This window comes from Heterodontus francisci, chromosome 3 (genome assembly GCF_036365525.1).
Source record: "Heterodontus francisci isolate sHetFra1 chromosome 3, sHetFra1.hap1, whole genome shotgun sequence".
Lineage (NCBI taxonomy): Eukaryota > Metazoa > Chordata > Chondrichthyes > Heterodontiformes > Heterodontidae > Heterodontus > Heterodontus francisci.
In genome coordinates, this window is record NC_090373.1 from 32,917,390 (window position 1) to 32,943,640 (window position 26,251).

General features: G+C 45.6%; 1 protein-coding gene across 1 annotated transcript in view; it reads right to left on the reverse strand.

The window, feature by feature from the left end:
- Positions 1 to 26,251, reverse strand: part of elp3 (elongator acetyltransferase complex subunit 3) — a 119,612-nt gene that overhangs the window by 74,301 nt on the left and 19,060 nt on the right. Inside the window, exons 3-8 of the mRNA XM_068021070.1 lie at positions 19,081 to 19,219; positions 17,231 to 17,301; positions 11,367 to 11,430; positions 10,060 to 10,128; positions 9,114 to 9,268; positions 4,480 to 4,641 (exon numbers count right to left, since the gene is read on the reverse strand). Of these exons, the coding sequence (XP_067877171.1) occupies positions 4,480 to 4,641; positions 9,114 to 9,268; positions 10,060 to 10,128; positions 11,367 to 11,430; positions 17,231 to 17,301; positions 19,081 to 19,219 (660 nt within the window). The remainder of the gene's footprint in view (positions 1 to 4,479; positions 4,642 to 9,113; positions 9,269 to 10,059; positions 10,129 to 11,366; positions 11,431 to 17,230; positions 17,302 to 19,080; positions 19,220 to 26,251) is intronic.

Consider the following 26,251-nt stretch of genomic DNA (forward strand, 5'->3'; position numbering starts at 1 on the left):
GTGGGAGGAAACCGGAGCACCCGGAGGAAACCCACGCAGACACAGGGAGAACTTGCAAACTCCACACAGGCAGTACCCAGAATTGAACCCAAGTCGCTGGAGTTGTGAGGCTGCGGTGCTAACCACTGCGCTGCCCATAAATATGGACTTTCAGAAGGCATTTGGTAAAGTCCCTCATAAGAGACTGTTAGCTAAAGTTGAAGCTCATGCAATTGAAGGCAGATTATTGACCTGGTTAGGAAATCGGTTGAGCGGCAGGAGACAGAATAGAGATAATGGGCAGGTACTCTAATTGGGAGAATGTGACTAGTGCTGTCCCACAGGAATCTGTGTTGGTGCCTCAACTATTCACCATATTTATAAACAATCTTGATGATGGGATAAAAAGCCACTTATCCAAGTTGCCAATGGCACAAAAATAGGTGGCATTGTAAGCAATGTGGATGAAAGCATAAAATTACAAAGAGACATTAATAGTATTGTTGAAAAGAGACACATTTTGTCAAAGATTTTCATCGTGCACTCATCAGGACAATTCGCAATAATACCCATGTAAGGGAAGCAACAAATACTATATGAGAAGAGAGTGTTGATTGGTTGGCAAGTGAACTCTGATTGGTAGAGGCGTTACCATGGAGAATGCACCAGTTTATGGTGACTGACAGTTGACTGCCAAGCTTTGTTTGAAATTTAAACCAGACAGCTTGATTCTGATTAGTCAAGGCACTGCCCTGAGGAATGAACCAGCAAATGGCTGTCACTTATTTTGTTTAGCTGAAACAGGTGCAATGTGTGTACATGTTCTTTCTGTCTGCAAAGAACAGGGCCCTGTGTAATATATGTAGCTTCCAGTACGCGCAAATGCGCCACACTGCGATCCTGACTGACAATCTTACATTGGTTGTCAGCATAATTCTTAACACTGAGGATTATTTAGCAACTGTTGTCCAATCACGGAATCACATCTAATGCTGGACACTGTGTTTTGAGTTTTGCAAGTACGGGCTCGTTGGGTACAGTCTGTACCTTGCCTGTTGTGAACAGCGGAAGGGACCACGTTGTTTGATACAATCTGCCTGTCTTTGAGACGTACGGCCTATGTACCTAGCATCACACTAGCACTGAAATTCATATATCACATTACTCATTTGTGTGATAAGCAGAAAGTATTTTTTGTTAGGGTTTAAAGTTATGTTAATGGATGTTAAATACCTGGTAGTTAAAGGTAATAGGGTGAACAGGTGTTGGGTGTTGATTACATAATTATACTCAAATGCGGACAAAACCATAGAAAAATTACGGCACAGAAGGAGGCCATTTCAGTCCGTCGTGTCTGTGCCGGCCGAACAAGCTAACCGTTGTCTAATCCCACGTTCCAGCACCTGGTCCGTAGCCTTGCCAGTTACAGCTCCTCAGGTGCATGTGCAGGTACCTTTTAAAGGAATTGAAGGTTTCTGCCTCCACCACCGTTCCTGGCAGTGAATTCCAGACACCCACCATCCTCTGGGTGAAAAAGTTTTTCCTCATGTCCCTCTAATCCTTCTACCAATCACCTTAAATCAATGCCCCCTGGTAATTGACCTCTCCGCTAGGGGAAACAGGTCTTTCCTGTTTACCCTATCTAGGCCCCTCATAATTTTGTATACCTCAATTAAGGCATCCCTCAGCCTCTTCTGTTCTAGGGAAAACAACTCCAGCCTATCCAATCTTTCCCCATTGCTGTAACTTTCAAGCCCTGGCGACATTCTTGTAAATCTCCTCTGTACTCTCTCCAGAGCAATTATGTCTTTTCTGTAGGGTGGTGACCAGAACTGTATGCAATATTCCAACTGTGGCCTATCCAGCGTTTTGTACAATTCCAACATCCCTGCTTTTGTATTCTATACCTCAGCCAATAAAGGAAAGCATTCCATATGCCTTCTTCACCACTTTATCTACCTGCCCTGCCACCTTCAGGGACCTGTGGACATGCACTCCAAGGTCTCTCACTCCTTCTATCCCTCTTAATATCCTCCCATTTTTGTGTATTCCCTCGCTTTATTTGCTCTCCCCTAATGCATTACCTCACACATCTCTGGAGTGAATATCATTTGCCACTTTTCCGCCCACTCAACCAAACCATTGATATCATTCAGGAATCTATGGCTATCCTCTTCACTATCAACTACACGGCCAATTTTTGTGTCATCAGCAAATTCCCCAATCATGTCTCCCACATTTAAGTCCAAATCATTAATATATACCACAAACAGCAAGGATCCAGCACGGAGCCCTGTAGAACACCACTGGAAACAGCTTTCCATTCGCAAAAACATCCATCGACTACTATCCTTTGTTTCCTGTCCTTGAGCCAATTCTGGATCTAGCCTGCTATATTCCCCCGTATCCCATGGGCTTTCATTTTACTGACCAGTCTGCCATGTGGGACCTTAGCCAGCACTGGCTGGGGGCTGTTAGGAGTGGAGAAGTAAGCTTTGTGGCAAGCAATAAAAACTCTACCTAAGCATCCTAGTCTCAGTGTCTTCGTCACAAACAGGCATGGAAGTTTCTCTAACATTCTGACAGCAGTATCTTGTTAGTGGTGAACACCACACATGTTGCAACTGCACAGTAGCAGCGTGAAACAGCTAGCTTCACCTGTTGCTCAAAGTTTTGGGGTATATTACCCTTCCAGAGTAATCTGAGGTAGACTGGGCACTTTTCAGGGGCGAAAATGATGGCCTTAGGCCCGTTCATAAGTTTGCATGCTATACAGTGAGAGATGACCTGATCAGGGTAGCCACTGTCATGCAGGATGCCTTTCATTTTTCCTATTTCACCCTAGTTCGCATCAAGCTTGCATGGCAAGCAAATGGCTCTGGCCCATTCGCTGGTTCATTCCTCAGGGCAATGCCTTGACCAATCAGAGTCAAGCTGCCTGGTTTAAATTTCAAACAAAGCTGGGCGGTTAACTGTCAGTCACCACCAACTGGGGCATTCTCCATGGCAATGCCTCTATCAATCAGCACTCTCTTATCATATAATATAAATTTGTTGCTTCCTGTACATTGGCATTCTTGCAAATTGTCCTGATGAGTGCAAGACGAAAAGCTTTGACAAAACACCTGTTTTCAGCAATACTCAAGTTCTGTACTACCAAACCACTATTTGTAGACATGAATAGATTAAGTGAATGGGAAAAACTGCTGCAAATGGATTTCAATGTAGGCAAATATGAGGTCAACCACTTTGGACCTAAAAAGGATAGTTCAGTATTTCGAAACGGTGAAAAGCTGGAAACAGTGGAGGTCCAGAAACTCAAGGATCCAAGTAACTAGATTAAAATGTCATGGACAGGGACAAAAAAAAAAATCAAAAAGGCTAATGGAATGCTGGCCTTTCTATCTAGAGAACTAGAATACAAGGTGGAAGGTTATCGGGGATAGGTGGAAATGTGGAGTAATCAGTTTAGCCATGAACTTATTGAATGGTGGAGCAGGCTCAAGGGGTTGAGTGGCCTACTCCTGCTCCTAATTCGCATGTTTGTTATAAATCATGCTGCAGCTACACAAAGTCCTGGTTAGACCATACCTGGAGTACTGTGAGCAGTTCTGGGCACCACACCTTAATAAGGACATAATGGCCTTAGAGGAAGCGCCTAGAATGATGCCCGGACTCAATTATTAATTTATGAGAGATTACACAAACTAGGGACTATTTCCTGGAATTCAGAAGATTATGGGATGATTTGATCAAAGTTTTCAAGACATTAAGGGAAACTGATAGGGTAGATAGAGAGAAACTATATATGCTACCTGGGGAGTCCATGACTAGGGGACATAACCTAAAAATTGGAAGCAGGCTTTTGAGGAGTGAAGTTGGGAAACACTTTTTCACACAAAGGGTGGTAGAAGTTTGAAACTATTCTGCAAATGGCAATTGATACCAGGTCAGGGTAGATACTGCGAGGATGTTTCCCCTGGCTGGGAAGTCTAAAACTAGGGGTCAAAGTGTCAGAATAAGAGGTCAGCCATTTAAGACTAAGATGAGGAGACATTTCTTCAAAGGTTAGTGAATGTTTGGAATTCTCTACCCCACAGAGCTGTGCATGCTCAGTCACTGAGTATATTCAAGACAGAGATCAACAGATTAGTGTATACTAAGGGAATTAAGGCATATGGGGATAGCATGGGTGGGTGGAGTTGAGTTCGATCAGCCATGATCTTATTTAATGGCGGATAAGGTTCGAAGGGCTGAATGGCCTACTGCAGCTCCTATTTCTTATGTTCTTAATTGTTAATTTTAAATCTTAAATTGACAGATGTTTGTTAACCAAAGATATTCGGGATATGGAGTTAGGCCACAGATTAGCATAATGTTATTGAATGGTGAACAGACTCGAGGAGCTAAATGGCTTACACCTGCTCCTGTATTCTGAAGAAACAATGGAAATTTTAACAATGCCCAAGTCAAATGCTGAGGTTTTGAAGCAAGTCCCACCTGTTGGTGTCTCTGGCCACATCCTCATATACACTCTGCACCCCAATCTCCAGTCTTGTGCACCCATATTGCAGCATGTCACTGAGATGGCGCTTCAAGCAGTAGTCTGGTCTGGTCTCGATGGTGATTCCAACGCACTTGGTATTGCTGCGCTCAGAATACCTGAAATCAATTTAAAACTATTAATCCAAACGTCACCTGGACAGCAGCAACAGCAAAACAACAAAACAACAAAAAACTCCCACAGAGTGCCGGGTTTGGTACATTTGGGCTATACCCCAACCATCACATACAGACAGCTCCAAACACTGTACATCAAGGCGGCAGTCACCAACTTGGTCAGCAGCCAAGCAAAACACTTACTTACAAAATCAAATATTGCCCTGGGAGATTATGATTAATGATTAGAGATACAGCACTGAAACAGGCCCTTCAGCCCACCGAGTCTGTGCCGAACATCAACCACCCATTTATACTAATCCTAGACTAATCCCATATTCCTACCAAACATCCCCACCTGTCCCTATATTTCCCTACCACCTACCTATACTAGTGACAATTTATAATGGCCAATTTACCTATCAACCTGCAAGTCTTTTGGCTTGTGGGAGGAAACCGGAGCACCCGGAGAAAACCCACGCAGACACAGGGAGAACTTGCAAACTCCACACAGGCAGTACCCGGAATCGAACCCGGGTCCCTGGAGCTGTGAGGCTGCGGTGCTAACCACTGCGCCACTGTGGGGGGAAATATTCTACTGTTACTAATCTTCCCTCTGTGGGCCACCCTTCACCCACATAAACAGATTTTAATTTATCTGTGGGGAGGGGCAGGAGGCCAGTTTGAGGTCAGTCTGTTCATTCCCTGTGCACATTGGTTCAAACTAATGGTATCACATAACTCAGCACTGGCCACCTGAGAAACTGCAGGTATGAAGCTGCCTCCTCCCACAGCACAGCACACTGAAGCCTCAATGTGAAAGCTCCCTATAATTCAGCACAATGTACTCTTCCCATCACCAGCAGCCCCTGGATGACATTGGACTGCATTTTTATGATCAGAAAACATCTGGAATGCCAGATAGAAAACAAAAAAAAAAGATAAACCATCTTGCAGCGGTGGTGTACAAACATTGTGAGGAGTGGAACCCTGCCCCTCAGTGTGCTCAGGCAAGGGCTATGCGGCCTTGCATTTATTGACTTCGTATCCTGTCAGGAAGTCAATTCACAGAGTCTACAGCACAGGAACAGGCCATTCGAGCCAACTGGTTAATGCCAGTGTTGATACTCCATTTGAGCCTATTCCCACCCAATCTCATCTCCTCCCATCAACATAACCTTCTATACCTTTCATTCTCGTGTGTTTATCCAGCTTCCCCTTAAATGCATCTTTGCTATTTGCCTCAAGCACTCCATGTGGTAGTGAGTTCCATATTCTCACCACTCTCGAGAGAACAAGTTTCTCCAGAATTCCCTATTGAGCAGAATTCCCAATTCGGCAGAATTAAACCAGCAACAGTCAAACATCAGCGTAATATTTATGCTGAAGGTACATTCCACTTGAATATCCACCTTTTACTTCTAAGAGTAAAATCTCTTAGTGCAACAATCTGCCTGACTAAAGAATTTCAAAACAATTTTCACTGCTGCATTGAGCTCTCTGCTGTTCTCAGCCATGTTAACATGTTCTGTTCTTCTAATTTGAAAGCTGCAGTGACAATCAGGATTTTATAACTAAAGTGATTAGCTGCCCAATTCCTTACAGGTGTGTGGTAACTTGATTCAGATAGTACAATTTACATGACCATCCTACAAGCAAGAAACAGTCTGACGCAGAGCGCAAACCATTGCTTAAAGGAGCTGCAAACAGCACCACTCAATGACAGCAATACCTTGCAGTTATACAGCACCTTTCACACATCGTAAAACGCCCTAAGGCGCTTCACAAGAGTAGAATGAGACAAAAATTAATACCCAGCCAAAATATTAAGAAAAAATTTTAAAAGCAGTATCAAAAAGCTTGGACAAAGGTGGATTTTAATCAAAAACAATAAGTGCTGGAAACACTCGCTGGGTCAGGCTGTTCTGATGAAAGATCACAGACCTGAAACGTTAACTCTGCTTCTCTTTCCACAGATGCTGCCTGACCTGCTGAGTATTCCCAGCACTTTGTTTTTATTTCAGATTTCCAGCATCTGCAGTATTTTGCTTTTATTTTGGCAGATTTTAAGGAAGTTCTTGAAGGAGGAGAGATGGACAGGCAAAAAGATTTCGGGAGGGAATTCCAGAGCTGAAGGCATGGCCTCCAATGGTGGAGCGATTAAAACTGGAGATGCAAAAAAGGCCAGAATTGGAGGAATTTAGGTTTTAGGGGACCAGGAACAATGTACAACATCAGCACGTACAGCGGGGGGGGGGGGTGGGGGGGGGGGCGGGAGCAGGACTGGAATCAGGCAGCAGAATTTTGCATGAGTTTAAATTCATGGAGGTTGTACCACTCATCTATTAATTGAGACAAAATTATTTGAAACTCCCACGAGTACAATTCATCAATCAGTGCTCCCTCATTTTACTGCAGCACACTGGATATGCCATAGGGAGGGGTCTGTATAGGGACAGTTGGCACCACTGATAAATATCGTCCTGCCTTTGAAGTCTCAGATCAAACACTCACACTGGAACATGACACTTGAAAGAGAAAAATCAGCACAAGGTCACATCTCGTCGCTCTGCAGCTAACTTTTCACATTCACCATATACCAGGATTGCATGGCTGCTTGAACCTGCCGACCTGTCAGAATGACTGATCAGCTCTCACCTTCTCTCCATCCAAGCCTACCACTCTTTTGTCTGAATCACCCAAAATAATCACAGATAGTTCAGATTGATGTTTCATTGCAAAGCATCCATTTAAGAGTCTAAACACATGAAACTCAAACAACTCAGTAAATACGAAATCATAAAAATATCTGTTTTAATAAATGGTATACTTCACCAATCAATATTCAATCACCAACTGCTTAAGCAGAGCAGGTGCTAGAATAGAAGTTTGTTAAAATCCTTCTGCAGAAAAATTACCTCTTCAGTGAAAATGATGATGAATCCTGTACCAGTCACTGGCTGTAGGGTCATGGCAGTACCTCTCCTTCCGGTCAATGTTTCTGGACTGTTCAATGGGGAATTGGAATCTGCAATGTTCTGATAATGGTGCATCCCATGTCACATTTTTGCCACTTTTTCTTTGTTGTCTCGTAACTGATCTCCCTCTTTGCACTGCCCTTCCCAGTCAGGAGCACGGACTTTCAAATCTACAGCCTGTCTCACCCATGGACAATCCTGCAGGGAGCATCATCCAGGGGTCAGAGTCCAGACTGCTTCCTGGACACTCCTCGCCTCCAAAAGGTCTGTGTCTAGACTGCTCTCTGGACACTTATCCCTTCCGAGGATCCACCTCTAGACTGCTCCCTGGACAGTCACCCTCCAGGGGTCTGTGTCTAGACTGCACCCAACACTCTTGTTGTCCAGGCATCTGTGGCTTGACTGTTTCACCCTCCAGGGGTCTGTGACTAGGCTGATCTCTGCCATCCTTCCCTTCCATGAGTCTGTGTATTTACTGCCCTATGGATGCCCCTCCGCACCGGGGGTCTGTAACTAAGACTGCTCTCTGGATAGGACACCCTTACAGGGGTCTGTGTCTAGACTGTTCTCTGAACAGACTCAACCTTTCCTCCTATATGCCATGGATAAGTTTGAAATCTAAAACAATCATAAAGGAGAAGGCAAGGGGGCAACAGAAAAAGACAATGATCAGATCATTTTTTTTGAGATGTTAATTGAGAGATAAATATTGGCCAGGACATTGGGGATTACTCCGGACATTGGGGATTACTCCCCTGCTCTTCTTCAAACTAGTGCCATGGGATCTTTTATGTCCACTTGACAGGGTGGACGAGGCCTTGGTTTAGCTTCACTTCTGAAAAACGGCACCTCCAATAGTATAGCACTCACTCAGTACTGCACTGGAGTATCAACCTTGATCTTTCTGAAATCCTAAAGTGAACGTGAACCCACAACCTACTGACTAAGAGGCGAGAGAGCTATCCACTAATCCACAACTGAGATCTACAATGGACCACGCGCATGACTGACAGCAAGCGCGAGAGAGAGAGAGAGAGAGAGAGAGAGAGAACCAGTTGGGCTGGGGGCCTGAGTGCGGGAGGTGGTCAGGCCGGGGACACACATGGGTCCGCGGCTGGTCAGAGGCAAGTGGTTGCGAGGATCTGCACCTACTCAGATGCGAATAGCTGCGAGATCATGTTACTGTGTCCTGAAAAAGTTGACAGGATCTGCAAAAGATCCATGAACATAAGGGGGGGTGCTTCCCTCTGCTGGGAATGAGTGGTCACTGCAGGGAAAGAGATTTTCAGTCACTGAAAGAGACACAAGTGAAGTTTTATATGAATGCATAGAACATGGGAGGGGCTCTATTGGGGTGGTGCCATTCTATTCTCACATCCTGTTAAAGAAGGGAACAGGCACTACTGACACAGATCCATCACAGTCTCTAAAATTCCGGGCGAGCAAGAGGTTTTGTATTCCACCAACTTACCAAAACTTTTCAAACCAGTTACTTACTTGACAGCCTCTGCCACACTGTTGGAGGTGTGCCCAGAGAGGGCATCATGCAGGTTGCGGATGAAGTAATCCCTATATTCTTCGGGCAGTGCCATAAACGTCCCACCCATCACAATGAACTCAACCTTGTCCACACTGTGTCCCAATTGTTTCAGCTAAGTGAGACAGAGATGGAAGAAAAGGGGACAGGGAAATGTCATATTGAAAAGCCTCATTGTAAAAACCTGTGTAATTTGCTGTATAATTACTGTACTAAAAGTCTTCCATATATTTATACACCCTCTAAATATCACTTACTTTCTGCAATACTGCCCTATTTTCAACCAGACTGCTCATCACCGATACATGACATACAAATTCTATATTACATACTTACTGCTGAGAGGGCTCAACAGGGTAGATGCTGAGAGGCTGTTTCCCCTGGCTGGAGAGTCTAGAATACAATTGTCCAACAAACAGCTCGCCAAAAGTTTCAATCCAGCCTGCTAATCCTGTGTGACTGAAAACCAGCTGCCCGGTTGGAAGTGGTGGTGGGGGGTCGAGACAGCAGGGGGGGGGGGGGGGGTGGTGGTCGAGACGGGGGGGGGGGGGGGTGTGTGGTCGAGACGGGGGGGGGGGGGGTGTGGTCGAGACGGGGGGGGGGGGGGGGGGTGTGGTCGAGACAGGGGGGGGGGGGGGGGTGTGGTCGAGACAGGGGGGGGGGGGGGGGTGTGGTCGAGACAGGGGGGGGGGGGGTGTGGTCGCGGTGGTCGAGACCGGGGGGGGGGGGTGGTCGAGACAGTGAATGGGACCATAATCTCAGATAGTCGTCTTTTACCTGCTCTGCGTTGCACTTTAAGATTCCTTTTTTAAATTATCTTACTATTTGGGGCTGAGCTAAGAAACATTAACAGGAGTTTGGACACTGATGAATGGAGTAAGAAGGCAGACCCCTCACTGCACATACCTGCTCCACACGGTGTCTTGTCTGTAAGTAGGGGTCATATCGTGCACGTATGGCTCTCATTGAGGTTGGCTGTTCAAAGGGAATAAAGGTTATTGTCTTAAGTGCAGCTAATCCACCAAGTTCCTAAAACAGTCCTCAGAAAATAATGGGTATGCAGAGACAAGGCATCACCTGCACCCAGGTAATAACTTCAAATCATTTTGGATTGGAACTTTTATTTGATTACAAGTTATGTCATGATTTTATTCAGATTGGGTCAAATTTTATGCATCAGTGGCTAATGTCAGCCTACTCTGTGTTCAAACCCCCAAATTATTCCCCAACTTTCTGGGGATCATCTCTGCAGGACTGACATCTGTGTAAGAATGTGACTGAAACTGGAGTGAGACGGAGAGGGGGAGCGGGCGACGAACACAGACCGGGTTTGAGAGAGGATGAGGGCGAGAGTTAAAAAAAGTGTGATGAAACTAAAGAGCCATAATGAAAGAGAATGAGGGTGAGGGAGAGAGAGAAAGTGAGAGAAAAAGATAGTATGCAGAGGCTGAGGGGGAGGAAAGAGAGAGACAGAGTGAGAGAGGGGAGGGGTGGGGGGGGAGGTCAGTCCAGAGAGAGAGAGAGAGAGAGAGACCCCACAGAGAAGTGGGGGGGGGGTTGGAGAAAGGCAGCTGCCGATGGAGAAGGAGGGAAGGCAGACGCCAACAGAGAGGATGAGAGGCGCAGAAAGGGAAAGGGAGACTAAGAGGAAATGAGGACAGAAAGGGGAACAGAATCATAGAATAAACAGAAACAGGGAAAGATGGAGTGAGAGACAAACAGAAAGAGCACAGTTAGACAGGGAAAGTGTGTGTGAATGAACACTTCTATAGCTATGGCATTACAGGACAGTGCTTGACTGTCACTGATGCACAATGACACACATCACTGAAGGATTAACAAGAAAGTCATAAACTTACACAGAGATTCAACGGAAGACTGAGTGACCCCTTACTCCCAGCATTTGCCTCAGCATTTGGGACTGCAGCTCAGAGACAAAGATATGGCACTGTGGTGCTGATTCTCTGACCCATGCTGAGAATGCATAAAAAATGTGTTATTTGCAATTGCTGATCTGGAAATGCTGTACTTCCATTAACACACTTCTCAGATTCTTGGCTGGGAACACGCAATTTTTTTGTTTTCCAGTGCATGGAAAATTTAATCACAGGGGCCTGGAGGAAACAGTTACCGACACTACGCAACACCAAAGATGACGGGTGAGAGAGTTGGTAAATTGCCTGTAGTAACTGGTAACACAAGAGCTTCCTTACCTCGTACCCTGTGTAAGACTGGGTTGAATATTCAAAGTCGGAATCTGGGCCCCCAGGGCAGTACCTGGAATTCACAAAATAAGATTTAGACCCACACATATACTTGCCAGAAAATAAACATCTGCTGAGATCCTCTTTCTCCCTGCAAGCCATTGTTTACCTCTCACGAAGGCCTGTTGGATGGACACTATCAGTTCGATAAATTATTTTTCTACTTATGGCACTCGGTTTCAATTCCCTCATTTCGGACTCGTTTGGAGGCAGCCACATACATTTTCTGTTCCACCCCAGTCATCTATCTGATAGAACAGGGCTGTCCAACACACGGCCTGCTGGTCAGGGTCTGACCCGTCAAAGGTTTCCATTCGGCCAGCGGATGTATTTGAGATGAGAAATTGCCCATTCGCTTCTTCTTCTGGACCAGCTTTTAAAAAAAAGCGCAAGAGTCGGTTTCACAGCTGACAGGTGCTGCATGAGAGTGAAAACAGCAGTTTCCCAACTTCGGACAGATTCAGGGTTTTCGATTTTTTTTTTTAAAAAAGGCCACCGGTAAACCCCGAAACTGTCCCAAGATGGGAACCTGCTGTTCCCGCTCAAAGAACCTGCCAGCTGTGAAATGCAGCGTGATTTGAAAAAAAAACTGACCAACCATAAAGTTGCTGTGCTGAGCACTCCCGCTCCCCTGCAACTGTCAGAGAGAGACTGGGGGGTGGTGACAGGGGGCGTGAAACAGTGCCTCATGGATGCCCCGTTTTGAGTTGCCAGATCTGTCCTGAATCTAACCGATTTCACATATCCCACACTTTACCATTAGCATCAAGCCGGGGGACCAACTCTGGTTCAATGAAGAGTGCAGGAGGGCATGCCAGGAGCAGCACCAGGCATACCTCAAAATGAGGTGTCAACCAGGTGAAGCTGCAACCCCGGACTTCTTGCATGCCAAACAGCGTAAGCAGCATGCGATTGACAGAGCTGAGCGATCCCACAACCAATGGATCAGATCTAAGCTCTGCTGTCCTGCCACATCCAGTCGTGAATGGTGTTGGACAATTAAACAACTAACCAGAGGAAGAGGCTCCACAAATATCCTCATCCTCAACGATGGAGGAGCCCAGCGCATCAGTGCTGAAGAAAAGGCTGAATCATCTGTAGCCATCTACAGCCAGAGGTGCCAAGGGGATGATCCATCTTGGCCTCCTCCTGAGGTCCCCAGCATCACAGATGCCAGTTTTCAGCTACTCCACGTGATATCAAGAAATGACTGAAAACACTGGATAAAGGAAAGGCTATGGCGCCTGACAATATCCCAGCTGTAGTACTGAAGACTTGTGCTGCAGAACTAGCCATGCCCCTAGACAAGCTGTTCCAGTACAGCTACAACACTGGCATCTACCTGACAATGTGGAAAATTGCCCAGGTATGTCCTGTCTACAAAAAGGACAAACCTAATTCAGCCAATTATCACCCCATCAGTTTACTCTCTATCATCAGCAAAGTGATGGAACTTGTCATCAACAGTGCCAACAATAATCTGCTCACTGATGCTCAGTTTGGGTTCCTCCAGGACCACTTGGCACCCGACTCATTGCAGCCTTGGTCCAAACATGGACCAAAGAGATTAACCCAAGAGGGTATCAAGGCAGCATTTGACTGAGTGTGGCATCAAGGAACCCAAGCCAAATTGAAATTAATGGGAATCGGGGGACAACTCTCCACTGGTTGGAGTCATACCTAGCACAAAGGAAGATGGCTGTGGTTGCTGGAGGACATTGCTGCAGGAGTTCCTCAGGGTGGTGTCCTCGGCCCAACCATCTATCTTCAGCTGCTTCATCAATGACCATCCCTCCATCATAAGGTCAGATGTGGGGATGTTCACTGATGACTGTATCATGTTCAGTACCATTCGCAACTCCTCAGGTACTGAAGCAGTCCGTGTCCATCTGCAGCAAGACCTAGATAACACCCAGGCTTGGGCTGCTCAGTGGCAAGTAATATTCATGCCACTGTGCCAGGCAATGACCATCTCCAACGAAAGAGAATCTAACCATCTCCCCCTGACATTGAACATTACCATCACTGAATCCCTCACTATCAACATCCTGGGGTTATCATTGACCAAAAACTGAACTGCAGCAGCCACATAAATTCTGTGGCTACAAAAGCAGGTCAGAGGCTGGGAATTCTCCAGCGAATAACTCACCTCCTGATTTCCCAAAGCCTGTCCACCATCTACAAGACACAAGTCAGGAGTGCAATGGTATACTCTCCACTTGCCTGGATGCGTATGGCTCCAACACTCAGGAAGCTCGACACCATCCAGGACAAAGCAGCCCGTTTGATTGGCACCCCATCTGCCACCTTCAACATTCACTCTCTGCACCACTGGTGCAGAGCAGCAGCAGTGTGCGCCATGTACAAGATGCACTGCAACAACTCACCGAGGCTCCTTCAACAGCATCTTCCAAACCTGCGACCTCTACCATCTTGAAGGACAAGGGCAGCAGATGCATGGGCACACCACCATCTGCAAGTTCCCCTTCAAGCCACACACCATCCTGACTTGGAAATATAATGGCCGTTTTTTCACTGTCGCTCAATCAAAATCCTGGAACTTCGTCCCTAACAGCACTGTGGGTGTACCTGCACCAGCTAAACTGCAGCAGTTCAAGGAGGCAGCTCACCACCATCTTCTCAAGGGTAATTTGGGATGGGCAAAAATGCTGGCCTTGCCAGCAAAGCCCACATCCTATGAAACGAATAAAAAAACTGTAATCCTTCATTCCTGGAACCATTCCAGTAAATCGCTTGTACACAAAACACAATGTTAACATGCACGTAGAGCACGTAGGGGGGAGATGTTAGCATAGTGGTAATATCACTGGACTAGCAATCCAGAGGCCCAGGCTAATCCCCTGGGGACATGGGTTCAAATCCCAAGCAACATTGTGCCCCCTCCAACTTGGAGACAGTACACCAAGAGGATCCAGGATCTAGTTGGGCCACAGCTGGAGTACTGTTTACAGTTCTGGGCACCACACTATAGGAAGGATGTGATTGCACTGGAGAGGGTACAGAGGAAATTCACCAGGATGTTGCCTGGGCTGGAGCATTTTTAAAAAAAAATTCATTCATGGGAAGTGGGCATCATTGGCTACGCCAGCATTTATTACCCATCCCTAATTGCACTTGAGACGGTGATGGTGAGCTGCTTTCTTGAACCGCTGCAGTCCATGTGGGGTAGGTACACCCACAGTGCTGTTAGGAAGGGAGTTCCAGGATTTTGACCCAGCGACAGTAAGGAACGGCGATATAGTTCCAAGTCAGGATGGTGTGTGACTTGGAGGGGAACTTGCAGGTGGTGATGTTCCCATGAATCTGCTGCTCTTGTCCTTCGAGGTGGTAGAGGTCGCTATGAAGAGAGACTGAAAAGGCTAGGGTTGTTTGCCTTAGAGCAGAGAAGGCTGAGGGGGGACATGATTGAGGTATACAAAATTATGAGGGGAATTGATAGGTTAGATAGGAATAAACTTTTTCCCTTAGAGGAGGGGTCAATAACCAGGGGGCATAGATTTAAGGTAAGGGGCAGGAGGTTTAGAGGGGATTTGAGGAAAAAAAATTTCACCCAGAGGGTGGTTGGAATCTGGAATGCACTTGTCTGAAGAGGTGGCAGAGGCAGGAACCCTCACAGCATTTAAGAAGTATTTAGATGAGCACTTCTAAATTGACTCTTCTGGTTGACTCTTAACTGCCCTCTGAAATTACCCACTCAGTTTAAGGGCAATTAGGGATAGGCAACTGGCTTTGCCAGTGACACTGTCATCCCATGAAAAGAATTTTTTTTTAAAACTGAAAAAGCAAACGATCTGTCAGCCTTTATTACAAGGGGTCTAGAGCACAAGAGTAATGAATTCTTGCTACAATTGTACAGGGCTTTGGTGACACCACACCTGGAGTACTGTGTACAGCTTCAGCCTCCGTACCTAATGAAGTGATATACTTGCAACAAAGTTCACTAGATTGACTCCTTGAACAAGAAGCCTGTCCTATGAGAAGGGATTAAGTAGAATGGGCTTATACTCTCTGGGGTTTAGGAGAATGAGAGCTGATCAGATTGAAACACAAGATTCTGAGAGGGCTTGATAGATCTGGAGAGGCCATTTCCCCTGGCCGGAGAGTTAAGAACTAGGGGTGTCGGCCATTTATGACTGAGATGAGGAGAGCTGTGAATCTTTGGAATTCTCTACCCTAGAGAGCTGTGGATGCTCAGTCATGACGATATTCAAGGCTGAGATCAATAGATCGTTGGACTCTAAGGAAATCGAGGGATCTGGGGATCAGGCAGGAAAGGGAGTTCAGGTTGAAGATCAGCCATGATCTTACTGAATAGTAGAGCAGGCTCCAGAGGCCATATGGTCGACTCCATCTTCTACTCCTTATGTTCTTCTGTACTCTCTCCAAAGCCTTCAAGTCCTTCAAAGTGCAGTGTCCAGAATTGGACAAAATACTCCAGCTGGGGCTGAACTAGTGTTTTATAAATGTTTAACATAACTTCCTGGGTTTTGTCCTCCAAGACTCTATTTGTAAAGCCCAGGATCTCATATGCTGGAGCATGGCTACCCGACCGAACCCGAGGACGTGTGTCGGGTTCAGGTTGGGTCAGGTCGCATTTCTGGTCCCGCATTTGGGCTCGGGTCGGGTTGGGCCGGGTCGGACATGCTCTATCACCACCTCCGGTAAGTGGCTCCAATGTTAATGTACTTTTTGGACTTGAAAGGTGGTTTTGTTAGTTATTTTAAGCTTGTGCAGATAAGTAACCAAATGAACAAAGGAAGGTAGGTTAACTGATGGCTGGGTCGGGTTTCACTTGCAGACCTGAGCCGGCCTTGACCATATGCTTTAACTGATTCGTTAATTTGCCTTGGCACCTTCGCAGATTTGAGCACAAACACCCACAAGTATCTCTCTATTCTTGTACCCACTTTAAAATTGTACCATTTAACATGCATTGTCTCTGCTCATTCTTCCTACCAAAATCGATCACCTCACACTTTTGTGCACTGAGTTGCATCTTCCATGTATCGGCCCATTCCACCAGCCTGTCTACGTCCTCTTGAAATCTATTACTTTCTTCCTCACTGTTTATTACACTTGCAAATTTTGCGTCATCGGCAAATTTCAAAATTGTGCCCCGAATCTCCAAATGCAAGTTTATCAAAAACAGTAGTGGTGTTGGTACCCTGGTTCCATTGTACAGCTCCCTACAGTCCAAAAAACAGCCATTTGCCACATATCATTTCTCTATCACTTAGCCAATTTCATACCCATGCTGCTACTGCCCCTTTTCTTGCATGGGCTTCAATTTTGCTAACAAGCCTAATATGTGGTACTTTATCAAATATCTTTGGAACATCCATATACACATCAATGACAATAGCGTCACCCATCCTCTCTGTTACCTCATCAAAAAATTCCATTGAGTTAGTCAAACACAATTTGGACCAACCGTATATCTTGGCTTCCTTGACTCATTAGTATGGTACTGCCATTGTTAAAGTAATGATACTAAAGCTCACAGCTTCTTTGTGCAAAACTAGAGAAAGCCAAGCAAACATCTGCTTTTATTGTTCCACTGAGGTGTGTCAGGGTGCAAATGAACAATGTGCTCTGGACACAGAGAAACAACAGGGATATTTAGTAATTACAAGTTCCAAATTACAAGTTGGTGGCTTCAAACACTGAGCTCGATTGAAAACTCAGTCAACATACTGACTTGTTTCAGGGACAAGGGGTCCATCAACAAATTAGTTACTTAAAAGAATCAGGGCATGTGTGATGGAGCTCGACATTCAGAGAACAGAACTTACACGCAAATGTTTCCTGTGAACGTGATGTGAGGACATCGATGCGGTTTACACATCACTGCGACCACAGCAATCTACGGAGAGAGGAGAGTGTGTGAGAAAGAAATAGCAGCAGCAAGCAAGATATAACCCGAGTGGTTCAGAGATCAAGATGGAATCAATTAAGCAGTCCGCATGATGCCCGAGGTGTGATGCACTCAACCATCCCCAAACCCCACACCAGTGGGCTCATTCTGTAAGAAATGGCTGTCTAATGACCTTATAAAATATTAAGAAAATTAACTGATTATAGAAACAGCTTTCTCTTATTAAAAAAAAATCCTATAGCAGTTTGCTGGGCTGACAGACACAGGACAGCGTAGGCCTGTTATATCTGCCAAGGACAGGACTCAAGTATTTGCTCTGAAAGGACATTCCTAAAGCTGATAAGATGGTGCCTCGTACCCTCTCCAGATGAGTGTCTGGCAGAAGTTTACAGATGGTACCAATCACCAGTTAAGGTGGAAGATGATTTTGGGGGCACAGTGATTGGCAAAGGAGGAGTTTACTTTGAGTACATGTCCCTCAGTGATTGGGCAATTGACACAAACAAGTGATTGACATGGGACACCTACAAGCCCCTAGAAGTACATAAACAGGTGCTCGGGAGGGAAATCTTCAGTCTTAAAAGCAAAATACAGCAGATGCTGGAAATCTGAAATAAAAAGAAGAAATGCTGGAAATACTCAGCAGGTCTGGCAGCATCTGTGGAGAGAGAAGCAGAGTTAATGTTTCAGGTCAGTGACTTTTCACCTATGACGTTCTGATGAAGGGTCACTGACCTGAAATGTTAACTCTGCTTCTCTCTCCATAGATGCTGCGAGACCTGCTGAGTATTTCCAACATTTCTTCTTTTTAAATCTTCAGGAGTTTATGCTGGCTTCTGCCTAGCACTTTGGTTAACTCAAGAAGGCTGAGGACCATCCATCGGGGAGACTACCACCATCATTCTGCTCCTACTCTGGGATTGGTAAACTCTTCAACCTGTTACGGTCGTATGTCTTTTTTGTCTATTTAGCTTATGCATCGTCATATTTAAACTGTTGCTTCTTAATAAACTACTTAAAAACCACCTATGACAATGACCCCTACATTTGTGCAATCTGTGACTCCCGAACCAAATCTTATTAATCCTCATCGCTGGATGAAAGAACTACTCTTCACAATCACCAAAGAAAGGCTAAAACAAAAGCATAATTCTGTGGATGCTGGAAGTCTAAAGTAAAAACAGAAACTACTCAGCAAGTTGGGCAGCATCTGTGGAGAGACAAACATAGTTAACATCAAAATTGAAAGGCTGTTTTTATTTGCTGAACATTCCCTTTAGGAGTAAGTATTTAACCAACATGTGTCCCAAGTAGTTAGTCAATCCCTGTTTACAGTTTCCTCCACTGCAGGGCTCTCATCACATAGATTGGAGACACCAGGCAAGGGATCGACATTCTGCAATAGGCACCCAGCTCCCATGAGTCTCAGTGTAGATATAGGAACAACAAGCAAGACAGTGGGCTTGAAGTTGAAGGGGAAACAGAGTGATCTGATTAATGCGTTTAGCTAGTAAATGTTGAGATAAATGGGAACCAGAGGAGTTTGCAGGCTGTAACATAATGCAGAGGGGCAATCAGGGACACAGACTTAGAGCATGATTTAGTTCCACATCAGTGAAGCAAAAATAAACCTTGATTTTAAGGTCACTCAACTACACAAGAGGAAACTCAGACAACAGGATTCTCTCTCCTTGCCATGTCTGCGTGATGCTTCATTTGCGTCCATGATTTTTTTGGGGGTCCAGTATAAAATACTTCAAATCTTACCCCACTGGCAGTCCGGATGGGTTTTGCTTTCAGTTTTGGTACCAACACCTTTCTGTACTGAGGTGGCACAGCTGCGATGATGTCCACAAGGCGAGGTTGCGAGGTCAGTCCATACTTGGATGCAGTCCTCGTTTTCATTCTTTTAAAAAAAAGTCAAGGTCAGAGCATTAATAGACTGACAATACAAAAAACTGATGGGAAATGGAAAACAGCAGCACAAAATTCCACCAGACCAGAACTCTCGACAGCTGGAGTTAGGCATTTAGAAAGAGTCAGACTGGGGCTTTAATTTGGCTGCAGGTCACCAGCTCACAGTCCGACATCACCGCAAAGCAATTCATCAACCATGGCTGCTCGGGAAAGTCTGAGATCCAACTGCCCGCTGTTTTATAACCTCTTCATCAGCAGTGTTCTTTTCTTGTTACAACTACTGTCAGCATCAACAATCCTGGCTCCAAGATCTCTGCGTTCCTCCAATTCTGGCTTCTTGAACATCCCAATTTTAATTGTTCCTTCATTGGCAGCCATACCTTCAGCTGCCTAGGCCCTAAGCTCTGGAATTCCGTTCCTAATCCTCTTCACCTCGCTCTCCTCTTTTAATATGCTCCTTAAAACCTACTTCTCTAAACAAGCTTTTGGTTACCTGTCCCAATATCTTCTTTTGTGGCTCAATGTAAATTTATGACTGATTTATGCTCGTGAAGCTCCTGGGATGTTTTACTACGTTAAAGGCACGACATATAAGTCATTATACAATTCCTAGCCGTAATTAGTGAGTTCAATATACATTCGTGATTCCAATATACATTTCATTAATTGGATGGCTCCATCATGAAACACATTGCACAATTAATATTTTATAGACCCCAACATTTCAGTGTTTCTGTATCTGGAGTTGTGTCTGGAGCTTCTCAAACACTGACCCGGGCGAGGGGAGTGGTGGGGGGGGTGTGGGGGGGGGGCGGGTCAGACAATTCTTCGAATGAAAATGCAGTGATCCGACACAAATTATGAAAATAAATCAAAAATCAAACAGCAGCAATCAGGAGTGCACAAAAACATCTTGGATTGTCCTGCTGGACCCAGCGTTAAAGACCCAGTATCTGCACCACCCCCACCCTGCTCACTATTGATATCTCATTTGATTCTCTCACCAAATGCCTCATAATAAAATGGCCAGTGGACAACACCAGGCACGTCACATAGGCTCCACAAAGAGGGTGTGTGCCGCTCGTCCATGGGCCCCTGGATGGGTGCCGCTTGCCCGCTGGGCCCCAAGTGTCAGGAATTCAGAACATTCCAAATATTCAGTCTCTCATTGGCTTAAATCTGGTACTCTGGTGCAAATTCAGCAAGTTTTGTGATAGCGCGAATGCGAGCTAGGTGCAAAACAGTAATGGCAAGGCGAGTGAGGTGATTTATGAACCACAACTGCAACAATTTGATTCTGATGTCAATGACATGACAAGCACAGTATACAATGAGGTGGAAGGTGCGTTTGATGTGAATGACTTGTCTAGTTACAGATATGAGAACAGGGAAGAGACTGTTAGTGAAATTATTGGGGAAAAAAGTGATCAAAACCAAAATAACAATGTGTAACCAAAAGAGCAAGAACAAAGTAAAAAGGAACTTTAACACTGACTACTTGAAACTGGGATTTTTCTGGACAGGCAATAAAGAAGATCCCAACCCTCATTGTGTTTGTGTTGCGAAACTTTGGTTGATAAAGCAATGAAATCCTCTAAGCTTAAACACCATTTTGAATGCAAACTCAAGAAATATTTTGGAAAACCCCTTGAGTTTTTAAAGAACAAATACAAAGAACTGATCTATAATAAGAACACTATGCATTTTATTGCTGCTGGTGCGGAAAGTGCTAATGAGATTTCACATCATATCACTGCTGGTAGCAAAGACTGTGAAAGATCATACTGTAGCAGAGAACTTGATCAAGCCTGCTGCAAAAATAATGGCAAATATAATGCTTGGGAAAAAGGCAAAGAATGCCATTGACAAGGTACCCCTTTCGAATGACAGCGCCAAATAACATTAATGGCTGAAAATGTGGAATAGTAGCTGCTGCCATGGTGGTCAGAGCCAATAGTTTTCGCTCCAACTTGATGAGTCCACCGATATAGTCAGTAATGCCAACGTTCTAGCATACGTAAGGTGTGAATATTCAGGGGAAGTACATGACTAATTTTTGTTCTGCCGATCTCGGCCTACTAACATGACAGGAGAAGCCATTTCTGAGATACTGAACAATTTTGTGAAAAGTAAAGTGGATTGGACACGATGTGTCGATATTTGTCTGATGGCACTTGGGCATTGACTGGCTGATTGAAGGGCCTAGCTGCACATGTCCAAGCAGTTGCACCATTGGCAGCAGCAATCCACTGTAGCATTCATTGTGAACAACTCACTGTGAAGATGCCGCTGCTGGCCTTCAAACAGTTCTGCATGAGGCTGTAAATATTGTAAACGTGATCAGAGGACATCCTCTAAATGCATGCATTTTTAAAACCCTGTGTAAAGAGATGGGGAGTGAACACATGAAACTTCTTTTCCATACTGAAGTTTGCCGGTTGTCACAGGACAAAGTACTCAACCACCTCTTTGAACTGTACGAGGAGTTAAAATTTACCTGCATGACGACAACTGTCGAGGATCTGACCTCTTGGACTGCATGCATGACTTCTTATAGCTTGCCCAACCAGCATACTTGGCTGAATTTTAAGCATCTTGAACAGGTTGAACCTTCCCTTGCAGGGAAAAGCAGTCACCGTCTTTATTATCCAGGACAAAGTAAAAGCTTTACATAAGAAGATGGAGCTGTGGCATGGCCACCTTGATTGCCAAGATTTGACTCTTTCACACCCATACCGATTTCCTGCTTACATACGAGGAAGAAATTGATGGGCAGATTGTTGAAAACTTCAAAGTGTGCCTACAGGACCTCCATGAGCAATTCGGGAAATATGTCAGGATCAGAAATCCATTTGCAAACATGGGCCACATTAAAATGATTGATGTCAAGCTTCCATCAAAAGAGATGGACAATCTTGTGGAGCTTGCATCAGATGAGGTACTGAAGCTGGTATTTAGTGAGAAATGTTTAACGGACTTTTGGCTCCATGTACAGTCCGACTATCTTGGGCTCACCGATGTAACTCTGAGGCACCTGCTGCTGTTGCCAACAACATAAGACTGCAAGATTGGGTTTTCAAAACTTGTGGGACTAAACAAACAAAGAGGAACTGGCTGAATGTAGAGCTCAACAGGAGACTGAAGCTCTCCAGGTTGGAACCAGACATCATCTTATTGGTATCTCAACAAAAACAGTGCCATTCCTCCCATTAATTCACAGAATCACAGAATTGTTACAGCTCAGAGGCAGCCATTCGGCCCATCATGTCTGCACCGGCTCTCCAAATGAGCAAGTCGCCTAATGCCATTCCCCCACCTTCTCCCCATAATTCTGCACATTCTGCCTTTTCAGATAACAGTCTAATTCCATCTTGAATGCCTCAAATGACCTTGCCTCCACCACACTCTCAGGCAGTGCATTCCAGACCTTAACAAGCATTCTTAGACAAATTGGCCAGAATTTTACCTTTGAAAAATGGTACACCTCTGAAGCGCCCGAGACGTAAAATGGCGGACGATGACACAGGTCGGGTTCCTGACATCATGACGCACAAACGCCACTTTACACTTGTCGGATGGCGGGCGAGATCGAGGCGCCCCTCGCCGTCTGCTTACAATCAATTAACGGGCAATTGAGGTCTTTAAAACACCAATTGACAGCCATTTTACCTTGGCTGTTGGATTTTACAGCCGTAAAATGAGTCGAAGGGTGTCTCGGGAACCCGGCAGGTTTAAAAGAGCGGCAAGTAGTGTATCTGTGAGGGAGTTGGAGGTACTGTTTTGTTCATTGTTATTTCATTGTGTGACTTTAAAGTTTGCGTTAGTTTCAGCATGTCCAGCAGGGTTCACCCGAGTGTTACTCACTCCTGATCGGACCCCAACAGTATTGATTTCTTGGGTGACAGGGAGGGGGTTGGGTGTGTCTATCCTTACAGCAGGCTGGCAATACCTGAAGTAATTGCATCTGTGGAACACAGCAGCAATGGGAATTGTGCATACTGGAGGCAGCTCATCTAATGAGGAAGACAATGCCCCAAGGAAGGGCATCGGTGTGATTTCACGTTTAAGAGCACCTTTCAGTGCCTGCGAAAATCGCCATACCACATGCCCATGCCCCTGCCCCTCACCCCCGCCCCTCGACCACACACTGGGGAACTCACTCTCCTGGTCAAGTGCGCCGGCCTCACCATCAGCTATAGCGCATCCTCCGTCCTCCCTGCTAGCATTAATGCATCCTCCTCCAGTCTGCTCAAATATGCCAGGTTGGCTATGCCGCCACCAGTCCTGGGCCCCTCTCGGGCATTATGTGCCCTTTTCCCCTGTGTATGCACAAAGGACTTAGTTAAGACATATCACCTGGAAGATCACGCACTCACCCCTTGGGCTGAGTGCTGCATCTCAAACCAATGCCAGTGAAGCGCATGTGTGGAACACATCTGGACAGCTGAGCTTCGCAGATGTGCCTATTATGCTGTCCAAGGCATGACTGCAGCCAAGCACTGGACATAGATGACTTCGACCTTGCAGCTTCAGCATTCCTTGACCCTCCCGTGTTACATAAAAGAAGTGATGAATGTCAAATGCCCCTTACCCAGGCAGAGCGCAGACGGTCATTGACCCTCTTGCAGCACTGGAGACATGTCCTCCTAACAACTCCGCGGATACTGAACTCCTCCGCTACCCCCAGCCACGCTTTCTTTGTGACTCGGGAAGGCCTCCTTCTTCCGTTGGATGGGAAGAGGACCTCCCACCTTGCTTCAGCTGCCTGGAGGAGGACCTGTAAGGATTCCTCTGAGAAGCAGGGTGCCATGCGGCTACACCTCCATTCCATTCCTGCAATTAGGTTCTGGTGGGGTTCTGATTTGTCTCAAAGTGTTGGCTTGGTGGGCACTTTCAGTCCTCCTAGAGTCCTTTCAACCTCAGTCCCTTATTTTTCCCTCGCAGATGTGCAGTGTGTCCTCTCAACGTCCTCCTTCTTGCTTCAAGTAAGCCTCTCAGAGCCACATAGATTGCTGAAAGCCTTTTTAAATGGCTTTCAGCAAATTCTTCTGGCTTTCGCCCCATCCCCGCCGACGTTCAGCCCCCTCCTGGCGCGCGCCCTTTTCATACGGAAATACGCCGCGGGGCAACTATTTGGCTGCTCCGCCCGTGATACCGGCAGCAGTGAGGCGCAGAGCGGGAGCGAGTTCTTCACTCGCTTCCGCCTCATCGGACTCTCAGCTGCCGACAACTGTAAAATTCCAGCCATTGACAAGCCGTGGTGAGGCCATACAAGAGAACAGGATGGACACCTCGCTTGGTGACGTCACATTTATGGAAACTACAAATATTTTGCTGCTTTTTCACTACTAAATACAATAAACGTATGTGCATTAATTTTTTTAAATACAAGTAAATGAATTCATGCCAGAAACAAAAGTATCGACAATTTCGTATTACAAACATTACAAGAAAACACATCTATTTGAAACATTCTAATATGTTATAAAATCATCACAATAATCTTCTTCTGAGAAGCTAACATTTATCTTACATTGGGCGGCACAGTGGCGCAGTGGTTAGCACCGCGGCGCAGTGGTTAGCACCGCAGCCTCACAGCTCCAGCGACCCCGGTTCAATTCTGGGTACTGCCTGTGTGGAGTTTGCAAGTTCTCCCTGTGTCTGCGTGGGTTTTCTCCGGGTGCTCCGGTTTCCTCCCACAAGCCAAAGACTTGCAGGTTGATAGGTAAATTGGCCATTAGCAATTGCCCCTATTATAGGTAGGTGGTAGGGAAACATAGGGACAGGTGGGGATGTGGTAGGAATATGGAACTAGTATAGGATTAGTATAAATGGGTGGTTGATAGTCGGCACAGACTCGGTGGGCCGAAGGGCCTGTTTCAGTGCTGTATCTCTAAACTAAACTAAACATCTACATAAATCAAACAAAATCAACAGTAACATAAATCTTGTTTATAAAACTATATGACGCCTCGTGCCGTGCACATGGGAGCCAGTCTGGTTGCGTGATGTCACCCAAGTGGTGAGGATGCGGGTTCTGGCCTTTTCTGTTATATGGCCTCAGTCGTGGCTTTGCGCGTCAGTGACTTGCATTTTGAACCAGTCCGCAGAACACACTTTGAGAACCAGAGAGTTATAGCACGGTGTCTGAAAGCAAATTTGGCTCTGGAGTGCACAATGAAAATAAATAACCTGCTTAAAAATCTACCTCCTGACTTTGGGAGACTGACTCAAGCAGACCAGGTCAGGTCCCAGGAGTGCAGAGCACCTACTTTTTATGGGTGAGGCTCTTTATGAGCAGAACCTTGGCCAAAGATGCGCAATTTGACATGGGTGCTTTAGGAACTTTTGCATTTATAAATGAAACATTGCATAATTGAAATCCAGCCTCAGTTCATTCAACGAGCATTTACACAGAGTCTATAATGTGGAGAAACATCCTAAGGAGCGGAATTAGACAAAAATGGATGTCGAGCAAGAGAAGAATTAGGAGGGGTGACTAAAATCTTTGCCAAAGCGATGGGTTTCAAGGAAGGTCTTGGAGGAACTGGGGAATGGAGAGGCAGAGGGGCTGAGTGTGGGGCCTAGGTGATTAAAGGCACAGCCGCCAATAGTGGAGTTAGGGAGGGAGGGACAGACTACAGGGTTGAAGAAATGGAGTGTTATTGGAGATGGGCGGAGGCAGGTTGGGGAGGGTGGTGAAGAGGAGAGGAAATTCTTCGGGCCAGAGGAGGTTACAGCAGGAAAATCAAGCACCCAATCATCCACCCTAACCTACTTCATGAAATGGGTGCTTACAAGTTGCAACATTTAAAGGTTTAAGCTTCCCAATATAAAACCTTAGAGAAGCAAGCAGATAAAGCCATTATACACTGCACGGCTGCCCCCTGTGACTGCACAGGCTGCTACATTTCCTCAGGCTGAATGTGTGGAATAGAGGGGGCAGTAAACACGTCTGATGAAACAGCAACATTTGAAGTGTGTATGAGGGGGGAACCGGGAATGCAGCAGAATTAAACAA